Below are 20,016 nucleotides of genomic sequence, written 5' to 3'. Positions count from 1 at the left end.
CTGGCCTCCAGCACCACCGTAAGGAACTTCAGAGTTATCTTTGATCAGGATTTATCCTTTAACTCCTACATGAAACAAACTTCAAGGACTGCCTTCTTTCACCTATGCAACATTGCAAAAATCAGGCACATCCTGTCTCAAGATGATGCAGAAAAACTAGTGCATGCATTTGTTACTTCTAGGTTGGACTATTGCAATTCCTTATTATCAGGCTGCCCAAATAAGTCCCTTAAGACTCTCCAGTTGATCCAGAATGTTGCGGCATGTGTACTGACAAGAACTAGGAAAAGAGATCATATTTTTCCAATATTAGCTTCTCTGCACTGGCTCCCTGTAAAATCCAGAATAGAATTTAAAATCCTTCTCCTCACCTACAAAGCTCTTAATGGTCTGGCACCATCATATCTTAAAGATCTAATAATACCATATTACCCGACTAGAATTCAATTCAAGAGAGAGGGAGGCACAGTGCAAATACTCTCTCCTGTCGCTTTCAGCAGGTATTTCTGTCTCAGGAACACAGGGGCAGCAGGTGGCCCACAACCACAGATCCAGTCCCTGCAGCCCCTGTGTTCCTGCTCGACAACTGCTACTATAGTTGTTGTTATTGGCTTTTGTTACTTATACTGACACTACAATTACATTACTACTACTTTAAAAATTCTAAGTGGTATTTGCATTGAATTGAATAAAAACATTCACTAATTTTGAAAATGTATCCTTCACTGCTCTTCCAGTTCTAGGTTCAAGGTGTAAATTATCATCTGCAAATGGAACATGATGATATACTGACGCACATGGCCAAGCCAGAAGCACTGATTGAGACAGGAGAACAGTGTTTATTTTTTTGATTAGAGGACATTTTGGACCAACATTTAACATGCATACATTGCCTACAAATACAGATGACTCACATCACTTGTTACATCAATGTACATCAATGTAGCACCTACAAAGCATTTACGTGATAATACAACTGTTTACAACAGTTTTTCATTGAATTAATACAAACGCATGAGTGATCACACTGGCTTCTGCTGCAATAAGTAAAGCTATATTTTTCCAATATTAACACACATCAATAGATCCTGCTCTGAAGTACAGAGCAGGATCTATTGATGGGTGACTGCATTTATATATTATCAACAAGTGTGCAAAACGCTCTCATTTCAGGAATCAGCAACTGTGCCCCAATGCCATCAACAAGTGGGATCAGTAAACCCCTACTGTGCACTGCAACACAAAGATAGAACATAGTATAAAAGTGTTTTATGGTATGCTATAACTTGGCATGTGGTCAGTAATAAGCAGGTTACAGTACAACTTACATAAAGGAGACCAGGACAAGAGAACCATGTGGCCGAAATGACAATAAAGAAGATATTTTAATTTGAGAAATATACAGAGAATAAGCTCTGGGTGTAAAATAAAGGATTTAAGTTTATTTCATTCATGACATATTTTTCGCTATAAATTTTTACCTTGTTCTTGTCTTGTTTTTTTTTTTTAACCACAATGCTTAGAAGAAGGAAGTGTCTGAACAGAAGGCCCCTGCCAGCCTGAACTCCTCCTTCATTAACACACAGAAGAGCCGCTGAGGCAGAGCTTTGCAGTATGGTGCTGGCCGAGGTACACATGTACGCAACAGAATTTCCCGACCTGCCGGAGAAGGAAAGTCAGGCACTTTGTTGCTTCCTTCATTCGGCTTCCTGTCATGCCCCGAATCTTCGTCCAGTGGTGCCAGGAGGGCAGCCTGAGGATGGAGAGAAGGTGAAATGTTACTAAACGGCAATGAAAAGGTAGACAGGGAAGAGGTCTGAATGTAGTTTGAAAAAAAAAAAAAAAATGCAGCTTGATGCACCAGTTAAAGCTAAAAAACACATGTAAGCTCGTTCAAATTTACATTTTCACAGTGAATAAATTCAAAGGCTAAGTTTGGGTTTATTCTATATGTTTCTTGAAAAGACCAAAGCCAACAATATGTTAGTCCGTCTCTCAATACTTTCTGACTTCCCTCACCTGTCTGTGAGCACAGTAGTTCCTACTAAAGTCACAAATATATAGTTTTTAAAACACAAACTCAGTGTAGTTTCATTAAAAAAACAAAACAGCTGGCCACTGTAGTTTTTAGCAAACGTTACTCAAACAAGTGGAAATCGGGCATTTGTTTTATTTGGACTTAAATTTGGACTATTTTCAGCGATGGATTAATACACATTTGGTGCTCTAATGTAGTGTAATTTTATCCTGATCTAGCCACATTTGTGCATAAAATGCAGATGCAGTTTGACATGGTTCGCCAGCAGCTCGGCAATTTGGGACTCCGTCATAATTTCTCCGGCCAAGCTGGTGGTGACTTACAAGGAGCAAACACGCATATTCAACAAGCCGTCGGCGGTACAAGAATTCATCGACAAAATCACAGAAGATGCAGGCATTTATCACCTGCGACCAATTCTATTTAAATTTATTTTTGTTACAATGCAAGGAGGATGGGTTGTTTTGTTTCTTTTTTTTCCCCTATCTTGGTGAAGGTGATAAATGATGATAAATAGGGGGGTATTCCCATCTAAATAGGGTCAGTTCCTTTGTATGGTTCATTGTGTTGGATGTGGGTTTTAACATCTAAATTTGTTTATCTTCTCAGACATATCATTTCTGTACTTTAAGGCATTCCAGGGTATATTATTTGTATCTCTTGAAACTGCAGAGGTTTACAAAAAGTTTTAAAAATGAAGCAGGTCATGAATAAATAAGATAAAAGATTCCTAAATCATATTTCTACAGGAAACTCATATTTTAAAAGGTGGAGTCAGCTATTCTAATCCAATACACTTTTTGTCAAATTCAGCCAATATCTCCTCACGGTCCGCTAGCTGTCCGTTCTGTGTGCGCTGAAAAAAACCTGGTGTTTGTACACAGCCCTGGCTCTGTAAATGGGAAACAAGCAAAGTGTTGCATGTTAGCTATAATACTAGGGGAGTTGTGAGTATTGCTGTCTGGAGCTGGTGTACTGGCTCTGGGAAACCGTCTCGTCCTCTCAGCTTCACAGCAGCAACTGTAGCGATAGTTTGCTAACCCACAACCTAGCTAACGTTAGTTACATTACTTGTTGTGTCGTTGTTTGCTCTATGTCATTGTATTTGTCCGTACAAGATTTGTGAAGGGTTTTATAGCCACTAAGACCTAAAAACACAAATTTCCTAGCACAGTGGGATTATTTGAATTGATGCATAATTTGAAATGCTATGCTAAGTAATGTTACCATCCTTGTTAGCTTGTAACAAACCAACGGCCCTTTCTTTGGTCACTGTAGTTTTGTAAAAACAATCTAAACAACTAACTCTCGCTAGTTTTTAACTCCGTTGTGTTTTGGATGTTTAGATTGTTTTTGCATGTCATTTTGCATATAGTTCGTTTAATGACGTTTTATATTATGTTTGTTTTACCCTTGGGCAGCAGATACTCTGGATTCAGCCATATTGTTAGTGTCGTTGCCTTGGCAATGCGCATACATGAATTTGGGGGGCAGAGCTTCTAAAGGAGCACTGAATGGAGGGGGTGTATTTGTTTGGCTGTTGAGTTCAAATATCATCATTCTTTCTCCAGAATTACTTACAACACCTTTAACTGATAAAAAACAAGAACTAGGAGGTGGAAGGGGAGTGTGTACACAGCATCTTTTTCCTCTCAAGCCAGCTGAGTTATGACTCTTATTCATAATTCAGTTCATTAATGTAATTAAAGATAAATTTGGAAGGTACTAAATTATCCAGGGCTCTCTTCTTTCAGAAAACTTGAATTTAGTAAATAAATATATTCCAAATATAATTACCCTTTCCTCTCTTACCAGAAAATATATTACTGCAGGGGACTGGAATTGCATGCTCGATCCAGTCAAAGATAGATCTACGGGTGTGGACCAGACATAGAAGTAGAATTTGTGATTTTATTAAAGAGTTAAATTTGTTAGATAGCTGGAGAAACTTAAAACCTGATGCAGGTCCTGCTATTCCAGTACCTTTGAGACACATTCAGGCATAAGGGGCCAGTATACTCTGTCAGAAGTGCTGGTCGGTTGGTCAAATTGCTTTGGAAACCCCCTCTCCCCACACTTTTCTGACGTTGGATTAGGGGGGCTGACCATTTCTGTCACTTTACGAAACTGACGATCTGACATTAACACCCACTTCATATTTAAACAATATCGCCGGATAACATATCCTAAGAACTAGTTCTGATCGGGTATACCCTAGCCCATAGACTACCCTTTAATTTTAGCCGGGTCAACTGCTAAGATACAGGATTGTTACTACGACAGCATATAAATATTGGATCATGCACCACTGTTTGGTGAAAAACTAATACAACACAATCCTGTGTTATTTTGCCTAAGTTTCATTGTTGTGAATTGTGCTTTGCTTTTTGGAAAAGTGACAGGCCGCTGCGTTCGAATTGCTGTGTGTTTTTCTTTGTGTTAAGCACGTTCCATTTTGTATCAGTACCACGCCGTTTTAACTGTGTTAGCTTTAGCCACTGTGGGAGCTAATAACTGTGCTTTATCAGACTAAGGTCCAGTAACACGGCCGTTGTATGAAAGTCTATTGCCAGATGTGATAAAAGGGACAGCTATTACGCTTTGCCACCGCATTTGAGATTCCTTGTGTCTTACTCTGTGTGCTTTCCTCTCTTTTCTCTCTCTCTCCACTAATCCACACACCTTTACACATACATTTACACGCTTACACACATCTCAAACGGCTCCGATAAAGTGGTAGCAGCTAAGCTGCACGTTATTTTGAGGACAAATAGAGCTCGTCCTCCCGTTTTAGCTCTGTCCCTCTGTTTAAGATTCGCGAGTCTGCCCACTATTTGACTTTGTGTGTGATGACCACCCACGTGGCCGCCACCTTCCTTGTACCCCCCCCTTGCTATTGTCACACACACATCTTATATGCTTGCTCATTGTTGTGCTTGGTGCTTAGTGTTTAGACAAGACAATAGTGTTGGTTGAGGTTATTGTGAATCGGTGCTAAGGTTAAATAAATACTATTGTATCTTTTAAAGAGCAGTTGCCTGTGGTTATTGTGTGTACATGTTGTGATAATAGCTGGTTGCGACGGTCAGTGCTCGGATCTCACCCTTCACTGTTCCCCCTTTTAATGTAAGATAGTGCCTTAAATATCAGCATTTTTAGGTGGACACCTTTGAGACAGTTTTTCATGTTTGGTTATTGGTCCCTGATCCCAGGGTGGTGCCCCGTAATTATTCATCTATATTAATAATTTTGATAATATTAATCATTTTATTCATATTCATAAATATCTTTGATATTTCTGCTAATAACCAAACCTGCCCTACCTGAATCCCAACATAACATATACTTACTTTTACTACTTCTAAATCTAGAAAATTGCAACTGGAATCAAAGATACAAAATCTTCAAGAGAAGGTATTAGGAAAATAACTCCTTTAATGTTAATACAACTATTGCTCTTGAGAACAGAATATAATAAATTATCAGCTGCTAGGGCAGCTTCTTGTGTCCTCTGACTTAAAAATTTTATGACCAAGGGAAAAAAACTCTGCTTATTTGCAGATTAAACAATTACAAACTAATAGATTAATAACATAAATCATAGATAACTTCAGGAGATCCTGAAATGGAAATTGACAAAGCACGTAAAGCACAAGTTAAGAAAACGTATAAGTCTGAGGTAAAATCGGACTTACAGGCCCAAAATAGGTTCTTGGATAAATTAACTATACCAACTATTCTGATAGGCAGAGATTGGTATAGCAACTGACAGCATGAAATGAAAGACGGCAGGACCCGATGGGTCTGTACAAAACATTTAAAACAAAATGATTGACTATTAGTCTTTCTAATGTGACATCTTGTTTTTAATTATTCACTATTAGAAATGTTTCTAGAAGCATTTCATAATGGAAACCTCCCCAAATCCACGAGAGGTGCCCCAATTATATTACTGCCAAAACCAGGGAAGCCCAACGTGTGAAAACATGAGGCAGATTTAGTTTATTGAATTTAAAATTCTGTGTAAAATATTTGCAAAAAGATTGCAAGAATGTAAAATCTGCAGCAGCACAGGGTTAAACATGCGAGTACGAGAAATGCCCATCTTGAAGACTGAAATAACACATTTACATCTCCTATGCACAAAGAAAAGTTACCTGAAAGAGCCAATTTTATGTTGTTGAGATGATCTCAGTTTATAAAAACTATTTTGTAGGGACTTCCGGTTCGAGTGATGCCATGTGAGGTCGCACTTTTGAGCTCCTCGCCAGAATCAGTTTTTATATATTAGCTACCCCATAAGTTATATTTATACTCTACTTCTTACAACTTCGAATTTTCCTTGCCTACGCCTGTTCTTTATTTTCCTGAAATATGTCGTCTTCCCAGTGGAGGTTAAAGGTTAAAGGCACCAGCTCGGCTAAAGAAGATGGCACTAACCCTGCAGAGCCATCAAACACTAACGCAGTAGGTGGTAAGGATGCCATCATTCTACAGGCGATTCAATCTCTCAGAGAAGATAAAAAGAAAAAATAAATGACAACGCTGAAACACAGTCCAAAGAACTATGACGTCAAATAAGCCAGTTGAGAGATGAATTTAAATCCGCTATCGACCAGGTTAGCAGCCAAATCAAGGTCCTAGAGGGCCGAGTGGAGGGCCTGTACACAGCCACTAATGTCCACCCGGACACCATTACCAACCTGTAGCACAACATAAAAAACCTCTCTGATAAGAATGAGGACTTGGAGGCCAGGTCTAAAAGGTATAACCTTTGCATCATCGGGATAAGATTGAAGCGTGAGGTGGGGAAGAACTCGACAGACTTTATGGATAAACTGCTTCAGCAGACGCTAGGCTTGGATAAAGACCCACTATGCGACAGATCCAATCGGATGTTACATGAGCGGCCCCTGAGGGCGCGCCTTCGTCGTGGAATGTCACTATTATCAGGAGAAGGAGGCAAGGCAGATACAGCCAAAGAACTGATAACACCCCAGGGAGACAAGACTACACACAAGTTGTTTACGAAGCAGAGAGCTGGGCATGACTAGGCTGTCCCATTTCGAAGGCTCAAATCTTTAAAAACCAAGGGACCTTAAAACCTCAAATTTTTGTTAACATAATAGGTTAGTTAGTGACGTTGCTAGCTAGCTAAGCCGCTGCACTTACTGCAGCTCGGCTGCCCGCATCCGACCTAAGTTACAGCCTTAGAAGCCTTTAAAGCCCTCACTTTCAGACTTAAGAGGTTCTGAGGTTGACTTATATCTTACCGAGATTGTGGCAATTTTATAATTCATATTACGTACATAAATGGACCAAGGTGAACTAATTTAGACAGACCTGTCTAAATTTGTAAGTTAGTATCCTGCTTGGTTCAGATAGTTGAATATCACTTTCAAAGTCCAGTATAAACGTTGGGTTTGATTACACGGCTAACCTGAACTTGGTTATTTTGCTACTTAAGCTGTTTTTGTTTGGTGGTGTGAAGCAAAACTTCATTTAACATTTCTTTTTGTTTTAGGGAGCAAGGAGCATACTGCTCAGTTTATTAAAATGAGGGGGGAGGGGTGGGGATTATTACCTCTTCACTGGGGCCAAAAACTCAGCTACCGTAGCTTGGAGGTATCTCTCTCCATATGACAATCTTGTATCCGTACAAGATACTTGAGATTACAGTTAATTAGCCCTCATCCTATACAAAGCCCATAATAATAAGATAACTAGTTGGTAGATGGGGCAATACCCTTTTTTTTGGTTGCGTTTTTATGTAGTGCTGTCACAAGGATGCAAGCTGTGACTGTCACCTTTTTTATTTTTATTTTTAACCCAAAATAGGGCATCCAAGTAAATTATTTCTGGGGGATTTTGTGTCTGTCCTGCTGTGTCACCTTTTCCAATCTTTCCAAGTGTGCATCCCTGTGCTAACATGACTGATAAGTGTTTCGCTTTTCTCTTGTTTCCTCTCTGTGATTAGGACAATTCTGGAGAAAATTGGCCTGCTGGAGAGGGTGACTCCCTTGCAAGCCAAAAAAAAAAAAAAAAAAAGAAAAAAGGGACAAATACAAAGTATGTACATGGGATTTTGAAATTGAAGCCTGCCAGAATGAGAGAGGATGAGCTTCTTCAGCTCTTAAAGGAAGACATGATGTTACAGAGGAGAGGAGAGCAGAAAGAGAATGGAGAAGCTCTTCTCTCTACTTGAGATTGTTTGAAAAATAAAAATTAATAAATATTGAATGAATAAATAAATAAAGGAATTGTTAAATACCGTGTTTATTTCATTTAGAGCTGTCTTTACAACTATTTACAACAGCAAATAGTAAAGTACATATGTAAGAAGTGGAATATACAGGGTGTCTGCCAGTCCTAAAAAGTCAATTTCAGTCAAGTTTAATTTCATAAATATTAGGCCTAAAATGTGTTTATGTATATTTTTGTTCAGCTGAGCAGGGAGCCCCTGGTGGTGCTGCTGGACCTGGATGGGCTGCCACAATAAAGATGCTGGTGTCTTCTGCCAGTGGGACATCATCTGGGGTGGTCTCCAGAGTGTGTTTGGGGTGTCTTATGGCGAATGGCCACCATCTCCTCGATGACTGTGAACGATACGGTAGACAGTGGAACGAGGCATTCACTCTAGAGACCACCCTGTATGATGCCCCACTTGCCAGCCAGGATCTCAATTGTGGCACCCCAATCGTGTCTGCGTTCCTGGTAGAGAAGGTCCAGCAGCACTGCCAGGGCCTCCCTGCTCAACCGAAAATCAGGCCGTGTGTCTTGCTGGTTACAAAACCTGTCCAGCACAGGAACACTCAGGTTTATACTGCAGTACAGAGGTCTGGGCTGGTTTAGGGAAAGAAGAAAAAGAAAAACTGTTAAATAAACAATAGCTAGATATTTAGTGTGGAGAGCTTACATAGATAAGGTAGATAAGGCTTATCTATCTACTCAACCTGTTTTAGCTGATTCATGACACAATATTAAATATCCAACAAATATTTAATATTAAAGGTTAGGGTTATTTTAAATATGATATACTAATGTAAACATTACTGTTGTATAAAAGTAACAGCTTAACCAATGTTAATGTTGGAAGACGTACTTATACTTTTACAAAGTAAGATTTTGAATGCAGGAGTTTTACTCAAGTAAAAGATCTAAGTATTAGCATCAAAATATACTTAAAGTACCAAAAGTTAAAGTAGCATACAGAATGGCCCATTTCAGAATAATAGGCCTATATATTTATATAATTATTGATGCATTAATGTGTCACTTTAATATTGCAGCTGGTAAAGAGCTCATTTTATTTACTTTATATACTGCTGGATAGCTTAATCTATAATAATATATAATAAATTATTAGTTGATATATATTTTGTATTAATAATCTGAATCTGCAAAGTAACTTGTAACTAAAGTTATCTAGTGGAGTAAAACGCGGCGGTGAAGCATCTCCATTTCCTCTAATAAATGGTAAAACAAACAAACAAAAAGATTATAATTAACATTACTGGCTCCACTTCTGCTGTGTGCTGATTGTCAATGGCAGCTGTCAAGGTTGCTAGGCGACAGGAGCAGCACTTCACGATGCAAGGGTAAGGGCGGGTAGACCAAACACTCATTTCTCATTTAACAACGCTCGGTTTGGCCTTTGTGGTCTCCAAAAAAGTAGCTAACTTTGCTAGCGAAGCTAACTAATGGGCTAATGTTTGGCTATCTCAACAGGCGGTGCCGGCTAGCAGCGTTGACCTAGCCATTGTTATATCAACAGGACTGTTGACTGGTGCTAACTACCAGTGTTTGGTTAGTTATTATACACCTTTCAGCTGGCCTAGGCGACTGTATCATATCAGATACGGTATTATGTATGTACCTAAGACTGCCAATAACTCCGGCTGGCCAGCACTGTTCACATGAGGCCTCACTGTAACCCACTATGCTGGCTAGCAGGCCGATACCACTTAGCATAATAGCCGCTCTCCTCTCCTCTTATGTAGGGCAGCGGCAAGTTCAGGTTTCCTTTGTGTTTTGTAGATTCAAAAACGATTACTGGGTGTTTGCAGCTTACTGAGTAAGTTCAATTTAAATAGTCCGTGTTGTGGATGTTCAACTTGGAGCTGCGGTGGGCCTATTCAATTGGCGGCACACAGGCCACATCCGGCTCAGAAGTAACCACTGAGTGACCCAGCATACATAAATCTGATATATGACAAAATAAGTAAACTACATATATACTGTATGGAAGTAGCTAACGAGTGAGCCATCTCGTTCCTTCTCATCTCTGTTGAGAGTTCCACATGCGCAGTACCGATTGGGCAGGACGTTTACAGATGTAGCAACACTCCCAATCATATCTTTCACAAATCAACGTTTTCTCATGTGAGTTCCGACCACGCTCAGTAGCTTTTCAAAACATCTAGCTATTGACAGTCACAAGTAGGGAAGTGCTCTACTGAAATATGTCTCTGTCAACCCTGAAACGTAAATTTGACAACGAAAACCCTGCCTGGTCTGGCAAGTATTTGTTTATTTTACCGGCATCTCCAAACGCCATGTCAAAATTTGTCATTACCAAAAAAAAAAAAAAAGGTTTTAAATAGGCTGCTGAAAATGTCTGGCCCATCTACATTTCCTGGTTTTAAAATTTGGCCCAACTGAATTTGTAATTTAATAGCCCTATTGTACAGTGTCTGTCAGTCTTATCTCAGACTGTGAAAGACCCAACAAAGTGCGACTCGCAGAGGCCAGCAAGTCTAGTCTGTTGCGATAACAAAATACTCTCCAAAACTTTAGCTCTGCGCCTGGAGACTGTTTTGCACAAAATCATCCATCCGGACCAAACAGGGTTTATAAAAGGTAGACAGTTCTTTGCCAACTTTCGGCGCCTATATAATATAGTTTACTCGAATCCAGCCTCTACCCCAGAGGTCACCTCATCTCTTTAGATGTACACAAAACATTTGATCACATTGAATTTGACGATCTATTTACAGCTCTTTGAAAATTTGGCTTTAGCCCTGGCTTTATGTCCTGGATAAAAGTCCTCTCCACACCACAAGCAGTGGTTCGCACTAATAATGTAATTTCAAAATAGTTCCTCTTCTAACGGGGCACGAGGCAAGGATGCCCCCTTGTCGCCTTTCTTGTTTGACATAGCCATAGAACCTTTAGCTGTTACTCATACGGAGCAGGCCAGTTTTACAGGTATCGAGCAAGGAGGCCAGCGCTTAAGCTCTTTGAGTGGTCAGAAGACTAGAAAGGCGCTATACAAGTACAGTCATTTACCATTTGCCATACACATAAACTGTCTATAATCACGTCCATTATATTGAGAGCAACAAAAACCAGAGTCAAATTCCTTGTATGTGTACACACACCTAGCCAATAAAGCTGATTCTGATCTTTAGCAGTGCATCTGGATACAAAATGAATGTAGCCAAGAGTATACTTTTCCCCATAAATGCAAATGTCTACCAACTCTCATTTATTGAACTCCCCTTTAAAGTGGTCACTGACTCTTTTACTTACCTAGGGGTGTGTGTGACGTGGGAATAAAGATGTTTAAAAAGAATCTAAAACCAGCCCTCGAGAAGACGGTGACTTTATTCAGTCAGACTGGCACAGTCAGACTGGCACAGTCTGACTGAATAAAGTCACCGCCTTTGTACACAAAACCTTGTACAACCACAGTAATAATCTGACCATCATTCTCTCCCACTATTCCAAGTGCATGGATTAATAAATCAATATCTAACAAAACACTTCACATACAATAAGTGAGCTAAAAGGAGTAAAATGAGAGTCCCAACTCCATCCTGTCATTTAATGCTTGTGCACTGTCGGATACTATAAAACAGGCAGCAGAATTCGCTTTCTAATAATGTTAAATGATGAAATTGACTGGAAAATGTCTTAGTACATTCACTGTGAGAAGTGTGGTCGAGCGTCCCTCATGCTCACGATTATGGTCATTAATGAAGGCTTCTGCATGTCAAAACACTGATTGCACTGTTTTGGAAAAAGACTAACAGGCCAAGTGTTAAACAATGGGTTAGGCAGATGCTATTAACACTTGAACCACCAGGAGTCGCTGTAAGCCTAAAACCACCAACGGGTAAAATTTACCCGCTATTAGAATGCATTGATTTTGTGATTATTTCTGCTACTCATTGCTCAAACAAGGTGCTGAATGTGTGCACCTTGGGTGTGAGCTTCCCACAAACAGCATCCCAGCACTTCAGGCATTTACAGAATGTTTTATTGTGTTTGCATTTCGCCTTCACAGGTCATTTTCACCTGCACTCTTCTGCACCTGTGAAGGGCATGTCCAAGCACGGTGGCTCTTTTGATGCCATCCACTCCGCGCTGTTGTAGTTACATTCTGAACACAGTCTGAATTTAAATGCAGCATACAATTTGGAAAAAACGATTGCAGTGTTTTTATAGGCCTACATTATAATAATAATAACAATGTAGAATAATAATTGAATCTCTTATCCAAACTGAAGGTTAGCCTATGACTTTACACAGCTCTATCACACACGATAGTAGACAGAAGGCGCCAACAGAGTGTTTATCTAAACGTGCAAAATTAATAGGGGGAAAATGACTGCATTATCTATTGGGGTAAATTTTACCCGCCAGTGCTTATAGGTATAAAACAACTTTTAACAATAGAGGATGCTACATAACACAAGTCCCCCAGTCGAATATTGCATTGAAACAAAGTTAGAATCGAAAAACAGCAGCGGGTAAATTTTACCCGTTGGTGGTTCTAGTGTTAAGTCCTCCACTAGTAAAGGTGTATGGACTTGATAGATGAAGAAGTAAACCCTGCAGGATGTTTTGTATGAACTCTCTAGACAGTATGTAAAATCAATTAATGAAATATTATTTGATCATGTACTTTCAATTTAGAACTGCTATTACCAACGTATATACAGAATGTTTTGGGTATGTGAAGCGACTTAGTTAGTGCCTAAATGTGTGCTTTGCTCTGCTTTCTGTATTTTTGTGTGTGCATATGGCAAACAGATATTGTTTCAACAAAAACTGAACATTAGAACCTTCAAATGTAGGATTTATTGCAGGACTGTTGTGCTAGACACCATTAGCTAGGGAGAACTAATAACCTGGAAACATGACCTACCTGAAATTGAATGCACAGAGATGAAATTTATACTAAACTTCTCATCTCACTCTGAGGGGAACAGCAGCAAATTTCCCTATACATTTTAATATAGCTAGGTATTGAACCTCAATACTTTTTAATATCAACCAAAAAGGCTAACCAGGTCCTGACAAAGACATGAGATTGATATCTATTCCAACATCTCACTATTGGAAAGAAACCAAATAAGCTCATTTCCTACAATGTTGAATTATTCCTTTAGATCCAATTTTAGACTAGTTAGACCAGTTTTATTAAGGCAAAGGTCTTGTACACCGTAGACATTTGCTTCTTTTGTTAAATGAAAAACAGGTTTTGTAGAAAATGTTTATATTTCTTCATTCTTTACATTCCATCCAGGGGGTCAGTGTGGACATGGTAGAGAATTACAAGTACCTGGGAGTACACATGGACAATAAACTGGACTGGGCTAAGAACACTCAAGCTGTTTACAGGAAGGGCCAGAGCCGCCTCTATTTCCTGAGGAGGCTGAGGTCCTTCATTATCTGCCGGACAATGCTGAAGATGTTTTATGAGTCTGTGGTGGCCAGTGCTATCCTGTATGCTGTTGCATGCTGGGGCAGCAGGCTGAGGGTAGCAGACGCTAACAGACTCAACAAACTGATCCGTAAGGCCGGTGACATTGTGGGGGTGGAGCTGGACTCTCTGGCGGTGGTGTCAGAGAGGAGGATGCTGGCCAAACTACATGCCATCTTGGACAGTGTCTCCCACCCGCTCCATGACGTGCGGGTCAAGCAAAGAACTACCTTCAGCGGAAGACTCATCTCCCCACAATGCACCACAGAGCGCCACAGGAAGTCATTCCTGCCTGTGGCCATCAAACTCTTTAACTCCTCCCTCTAAGGGTAGTCTGTAAGACCCTAAGTCATTAAACTGGACATTGATCATTACATCTCTGCAATACTTGACATAATTATTCTGTGTAATACTCCTGTGCAATATTTTAGTTTAAAATTCCCTATTTATTGATGTTGATATTGCTCATCCATCTATTACTGCTGCGCAATATCCTCCGTATCATTATAACCTTAAATAAGCTACACTTAACTTGACAGTTCATGCACTATTACTTTATACCGTATTATTATCATCAACCAGTAAACCCACTTGGTATTTCACACTTATTTTATTTTATACTTATACCCACTTGGTACTTAATTTATTTGCTGACCTGTATTATAGTGTATTATATTTTTTGCTAGGACTTCTATTCCTGTGTGCACTGACGTAAAGGCGAGCTGCTGTAACAAAAGAGTTTCCCCTCGGGGATCAATAAAGTATTTCTGATTCTGATGTAAGGTATCACAAAAAGAATGACACCCATGAAACTAAATGCTGTAACAGTCTTAACTGGTGCAACAGGCCGCTGAATTATACTAGATCCTTGAAGCAGAAAAGGGGATTTACTTGAGAGACAAACACAGTTGAGGATGAAGCAACTGTGGTTTCTGGCTGGACAGACACTGCTGCAGTTTAACAATCTGCTAGTTTTGGCTTCTCTATGATATCACCAGTAATGCTAGACAAACAAGTAATACTCAAAGTATTTTCCATGTTACTGCTGTCATCTGGAGATCTTCAAGGGTCCCCTGGTTATTAGTTTTCAAGACCAGATCCAAAACCTGAGTCAGGCTGGGTCTAAATTATACTCAGTCTATTCAGGCCTGGTGCCTGTGTGTCAATATGTCATCAAGACAGTCATTAACGCTGAAATTAACACCTATGAGCAATTTGGAGTCGCCAATGACCCTAACCTGCGTGTCTTTGGACTGTTGGAAACAATCGGAGCAACTAGAGAAAACCCACACCAGTTTGGGGAGAACATGCAAACTGCACACAGAAAAAGCCCCAGCAGGCCGGCAAGTTCGACCCAGAACCTTCTTGCTGTGAGGCGATAGTGCTAATCACTGCAACACCGTGCCACCCCTGAATAGACTGGTCTGGTCTTTGGGTCACATGGGATTGGGTCTTCTTTTTTTGTACATTCATTTATGCATGTTGGGTTTGAGTAGGTGTTCCACTTGTTCATTTAAGATTGGGTTAAAAATGCAGGACCTGTGAAGACCTCTACCATCATCCTTTCACTTTTATTTTCTTTTTAATGTGTGAATCAATATATTTTTATCAACCTGCTATTTCTTTTGTACATGATATGATTCAATGCAGCTTTGCAGACAGTGATCAGAAACCTGGATAAGATGTTTACATACCACAGTAACCCAGTTGCAGGATAATTCATCTAGCATCTAGCATAAGGAAACTATGGTTTTTACAGCTTTCAAAGCTCTGGCCATGAAAGTGAAACCCAATGTGGAAACTGTAGATTTCTGTTACCAGGATATGATGTTTACATACACAAACAAAGAAAACATACAAAAAGCCTGATTACAGCAAGGTTATCAGTGTGCCAGTAAAAAGTGTGTCTACCATCCTACTGTAACTACGGAAGAAACTCTTCACCTGGTCCAGGCTTCCCCACATGATTGGTTGTAGGGGATTTACACCCAACATGAGTGGTTATGGGTGTTATACAGTTCAGATCTTTATATATTTGCATGTACTGTACTTGGCTTGTATGTTCAATCAACAGTAGGGTCCAAAACTCTGAGTCCAATACAATGCTTGTTCATGTTATGTTTTCATATTGTCCATGTTTCTTGTGAACAGGTGTCTCTTTAAAGCTGCATTAATTTATTTTTTTCCCACTAGCAGGCCGCAGAACAAGCTGTAAGCACAACATTGCCATATTATCACCTCATGTAGTTGTTATGGTAAATATGTTAGCATTGTGTTTGTGCCCACCTGTTTAATCTCTCCTTTCAATTCTGGTTTGGTCTCCACCAACTCCAGAGAAAAATATTTGGTTTAAATATTTAGATGCTCCAATTTCTTTTCCAGCTAGTTGCTTACTATAGCATACAGTTGGCTTTAGCATACAGCTTTTTCACTGAAAACAGCTGCCTGCTGCTGCTGGAAATGACAATGAAAGTGGAGTTTACAGGCTGTTAAAACAAAACAATAAGATAAAAGATGCTAAAATGCTCTGTAGAGCTAAGTGGAACTGCAGAATTGGCGATAATTCTCTGTGGGTTCATCACCTTTTAAACTACAGATAGTCATTTGCTTGATTGTTACTACCACTAAAATATCTCAATGAGACTACCTGTTTAAGTAACTGACATAAGCAAATAACTAAAGCTGGAAACAGACCTTAGATTGTAGAAATCACAACAGACACCCTACACAGACTAAACCCAAATATAAACAGATTTTTAAGTCTTGACTATAAGAAAGAAGCACATACTCTACGACAGTAAATGCGGAAATATGTTAATGAGTTGTGTCACAAGGCAACCCCAACATTTCACAAAAAAATTAGAATTTGTACATTTTCAATAGGAGGTATACATTAGTACAAGAAGTTCCTTGTAGTGTACACAGCCTTCTGGAGCCCATTTATATATGCTTATTTTTGTATTTCTCTGTGTGTGTGTTTGCTGTTGGAATGTTACTGAGGAACTGTACAGGGGTACGGGTAGTTGGGAGGAAAAGTCTCATTGCTCGTGGTTACCTCGTCACTGGTGAAGTCAGCCAGCTTGACGTAAGCAGCAGGGGGAGAAACAACACAAAAACACAGTCGAATGGAGGAAATGGACAACAAAAAAGAAAAAGCACAAATTTGTGTCTCAAGAGGGTCTGGGGAACTGCTTGATTGCCCATTACCTCACGAGAATACATATACACATATTCTGTAATTTCAAGGAGCAGCATAGTTTTACAATATAAATTTTAGAATGGGAGTTTAATAAGTTGTCAGCTGCATCACAACATCACAGTCTACTCACAAGACTTTCCCCTCTGTTTGCTCTGTTTCTGGCAACCCAAATCTGCTGAAATTAAAGGGGGGTTTTGCTTCCAACTTATGTGTTTTCTTTCATGTTTTATTTTGCTGAAATAATATGCCAAGAATCAGAACGAAATCGATAAGAACTGGAACCAATAACCAGAATTAGAATCAGGCCATCTAAAAGCAAAAGCATTCTAGAGTCTCTCAGTTTCAATAATGTAACTTCAAATGGAAACGACTGTGTTCTTCACCTTTATTTACTGAAATAAAATGCTCATTAGTACAAAGTTACAGGTTTTTAGGAGAGTCATGCCAATTATGAGTCCATCTAGTAGTGATTTTTCCAGAATTTATTGACCTTGTAACTGTAACTGTAATTTGAAAGTGTATTCTGCTGAATAAGAACATGTGATGCAGTTGCAAGCTCAGGAAAAAGTTAGTGAGTGGACCATCAATTAAGATTTTTGTCAAATTACCTGCATACTCATTTGTTTAGTCATTGAATGCCAAGCTAATAAACAACTGCCTCATATGCAGCTCGTCCTACAGTATCAGCATTTACACAAATGGGGTGGTGAGCCAGCACCAAGTCTGGCAAAAATCTCTAGCTGCTGAAGTAACCAACTTTACTGAGTTAGTCTGTAAAGCAACGCACATTTTGTTTTCTGGGTCTTGAACTTATTGTAATTATTAGTATATCTGCATACATTTAGCTTTAAATTGGACAATCTGATAAGCATTAGGTTATGTAATGTTTAGTATTTGTAAATTTAGAGGGGTCCACAGCATTTAGAAATGTAATTTATTACAGAAATATAATAGATTCCCAGCATTTACAATGTGAACAGAATGTTACAGCATCATTGTCAACCACAGTGTCTTTTTAGATGTTTCCACTGGATGGTACACCATTACATAAGAAACTAAAGTAAAATTGTTTGGCAACAACAATGTCACACAACCTAAAATGGAGAAAAATATGAACTCAAAGCATGTCAAATCTTTTGAGAAATATGCAGCAACAATGGTGTGGGGATTGTGTCAATGTGCAAATCTTCAACAAGCATCTCCATCTCTATCTATTATTAAGACATCCTAATGTTCTCTCCACTACAGACTTAAAGAAGTGACTTAAGCCTTGTGATTGTATTAATCTACAGGACTGTCAGGTGGAGCAAAAACTGCAATGTGGGTTCCTATGGGATCCTATTACAAAGACTGGAACATTTAATTGGCATTAAAGGAACCGCACTAAGCTGGATTAAATCCTACTTATCAGATCGATCTCAGTTTGTACAAAGTTAGTCACAGAGTTCCACAAGGTTCTGTGCTTGGACCAATGCTATTCACCTTATATATGCTTCCTTTAGGCAATATTATTAGGAAACACTCCATAAACTTTCATTGTTATGTGGATGATACCCAATTTTATCTATCGATCAAGCCAGATGAAACTAATCAGTTATCTAAACTTCAAGCATGCTTTCAGGACATAAAAACCTGGATAACCTGAAATTTTCTGATGTTAAACTCAGACAAAACTGAAGTTGTTGTACTTGGCCCTAAACACCTCCGAAACTCATTATCTAAAGATATAGTTGCTCTAGATGGCATTGCTCTGGCCTCCAGCACCACCATAAGGAACCTCAAAGTTATCTTTGATCAGGATAGGTCCTTTAACACCCACATAAAACAAACTTCAAGGACTGCCTTTTTTCACCTACGCAACATTGCAAAATCAGGTACATCCTGTCTCAAAATGACACAGAAAAACTAGTCCATGCATTTGTTACTTCTAGGCTGAATTTTTGCAATTCCTTATTATCAGTCTGCCCGAATAAGTCCCTTAAGACTCTCCAGTTGTTCCAGAATGGAGGAAGAGGAAAAGAGATCATATTTCTCCAATATTAGCTTCTCTGAACTGCCTCCCTGTAAAATCCAGAATAGAATTTAAAATCCTTCACCTCACCTACAAAGCTCTTAATGGTTAGGCAACTTAAAGCATCTTAAAGAGCTCATAGTACCATATTACCCCACTAGAACACTGCGCTCCCAGAATGCAGGGTTACTTGTGGTTCCTAGAGTCTCTAAAAGTAGAATGGGAGCGAGAGCCTTCAGTTATCAAGCTCCTCTCCTGTGGAATCAGGTCCCAGTTTGGCAGACACCATCTCCACATTTAAGAGTAGGCTTAAGACTTTCCTCTTTGATAAAGCTTATAGTTAGGGCTGGCTCAGGTGAGTCCTGAACGACCCCTTAGTTATGCTGCTATAGGCCTAGACTGCTGGCAGACTTCCCATGATGCACCTCTCTCCTCTCCCTCTGTACGCATTCTTGAAACATTACTGCATGTTACTAACTCGACATCTTCTCTCTCCCGTAGTTTTGTGCTTTTTCGTCTCTCTCCTTCTGTCGCTTTTAGCAGGTATTTCTGCCTCCGGAGCTGTCTATGATTGTCTGGATCTATGACTGCGGGCTACCAACTGCCCCCATGTTCTTGCTCAACACCCACTGCTACAATTATTATTATTATTATTATTATTATTATTATTATTATTATTATTATTATTATTATTATTATTATTATCATCATCATCATCATCATCATTCCTATCCTATTATTATTACTATTATTATTTTATTAATATTACCACTACCATTATATTATTATTATTTTAAAATTCTGTGGAATTTGCATTGTGCTACTGTATGCTCTCTTTCCTCCTGCTCTCTCTCTTTCTCTCTCAACCCAACTGGCAGCGGCAGATGGCCGCCCACCCTGAGTCTGCTTCTGCTCGAGGTTTCTGCCTCTTAAAAAGGTAGTTTTTCCTTGCCACTGTCACTAAGTGCTTGCTCATGGTGGGAATTGTTGGGTCTCTGTAAATAATATTATAAAGAGTACGGTCTAGACCTGCTCTATAGGAAAAGTGCAATGAGATA

The 20,016-nt window shown here is 39.3% G+C and overlaps 1 protein-coding gene across 3 annotated transcripts in view; it reads right to left on the bottom strand.

The window, feature by feature from the left end:
* Positions 1 to 819: 819 nt before the first annotated feature.
* rab3gap1 (RAB3 GTPase activating protein subunit 1) overlaps positions 820 to 20,016 on the bottom strand; it is a 72,299-nt gene continuing 53,102 nt past the window's right edge. For 2 of the 3 annotated variants that reach the window (XM_044178274.1, XM_044178275.1), the window contains 2 exons: positions 16,804 to 16,827; positions 820 to 1,753 (listed from right to left, as the gene is read on the bottom strand). In XM_044178274.1, the coding sequence (XP_044034209.1) occupies positions 1,520 to 1,753; positions 16,804 to 16,827 (258 nt within the window). In that variant the 3' untranslated portion in view covers positions 820 to 1,519. The remainder of the gene's footprint in view (positions 1,754 to 16,803; positions 16,828 to 20,016) is intronic. The other variant, XM_044178273.1, reaches the window with a different exon arrangement.

Source organism: Siniperca chuatsi, linkage group LG20 (assembly GCF_020085105.1).
Source record: "Siniperca chuatsi isolate FFG_IHB_CAS linkage group LG20, ASM2008510v1, whole genome shotgun sequence".
NCBI lineage: Eukaryota > Metazoa > Chordata > Actinopteri > Centrarchiformes > Sinipercidae > Siniperca > Siniperca chuatsi.
This window is presented reverse-complemented; position numbering and strand designations above follow the sequence as displayed.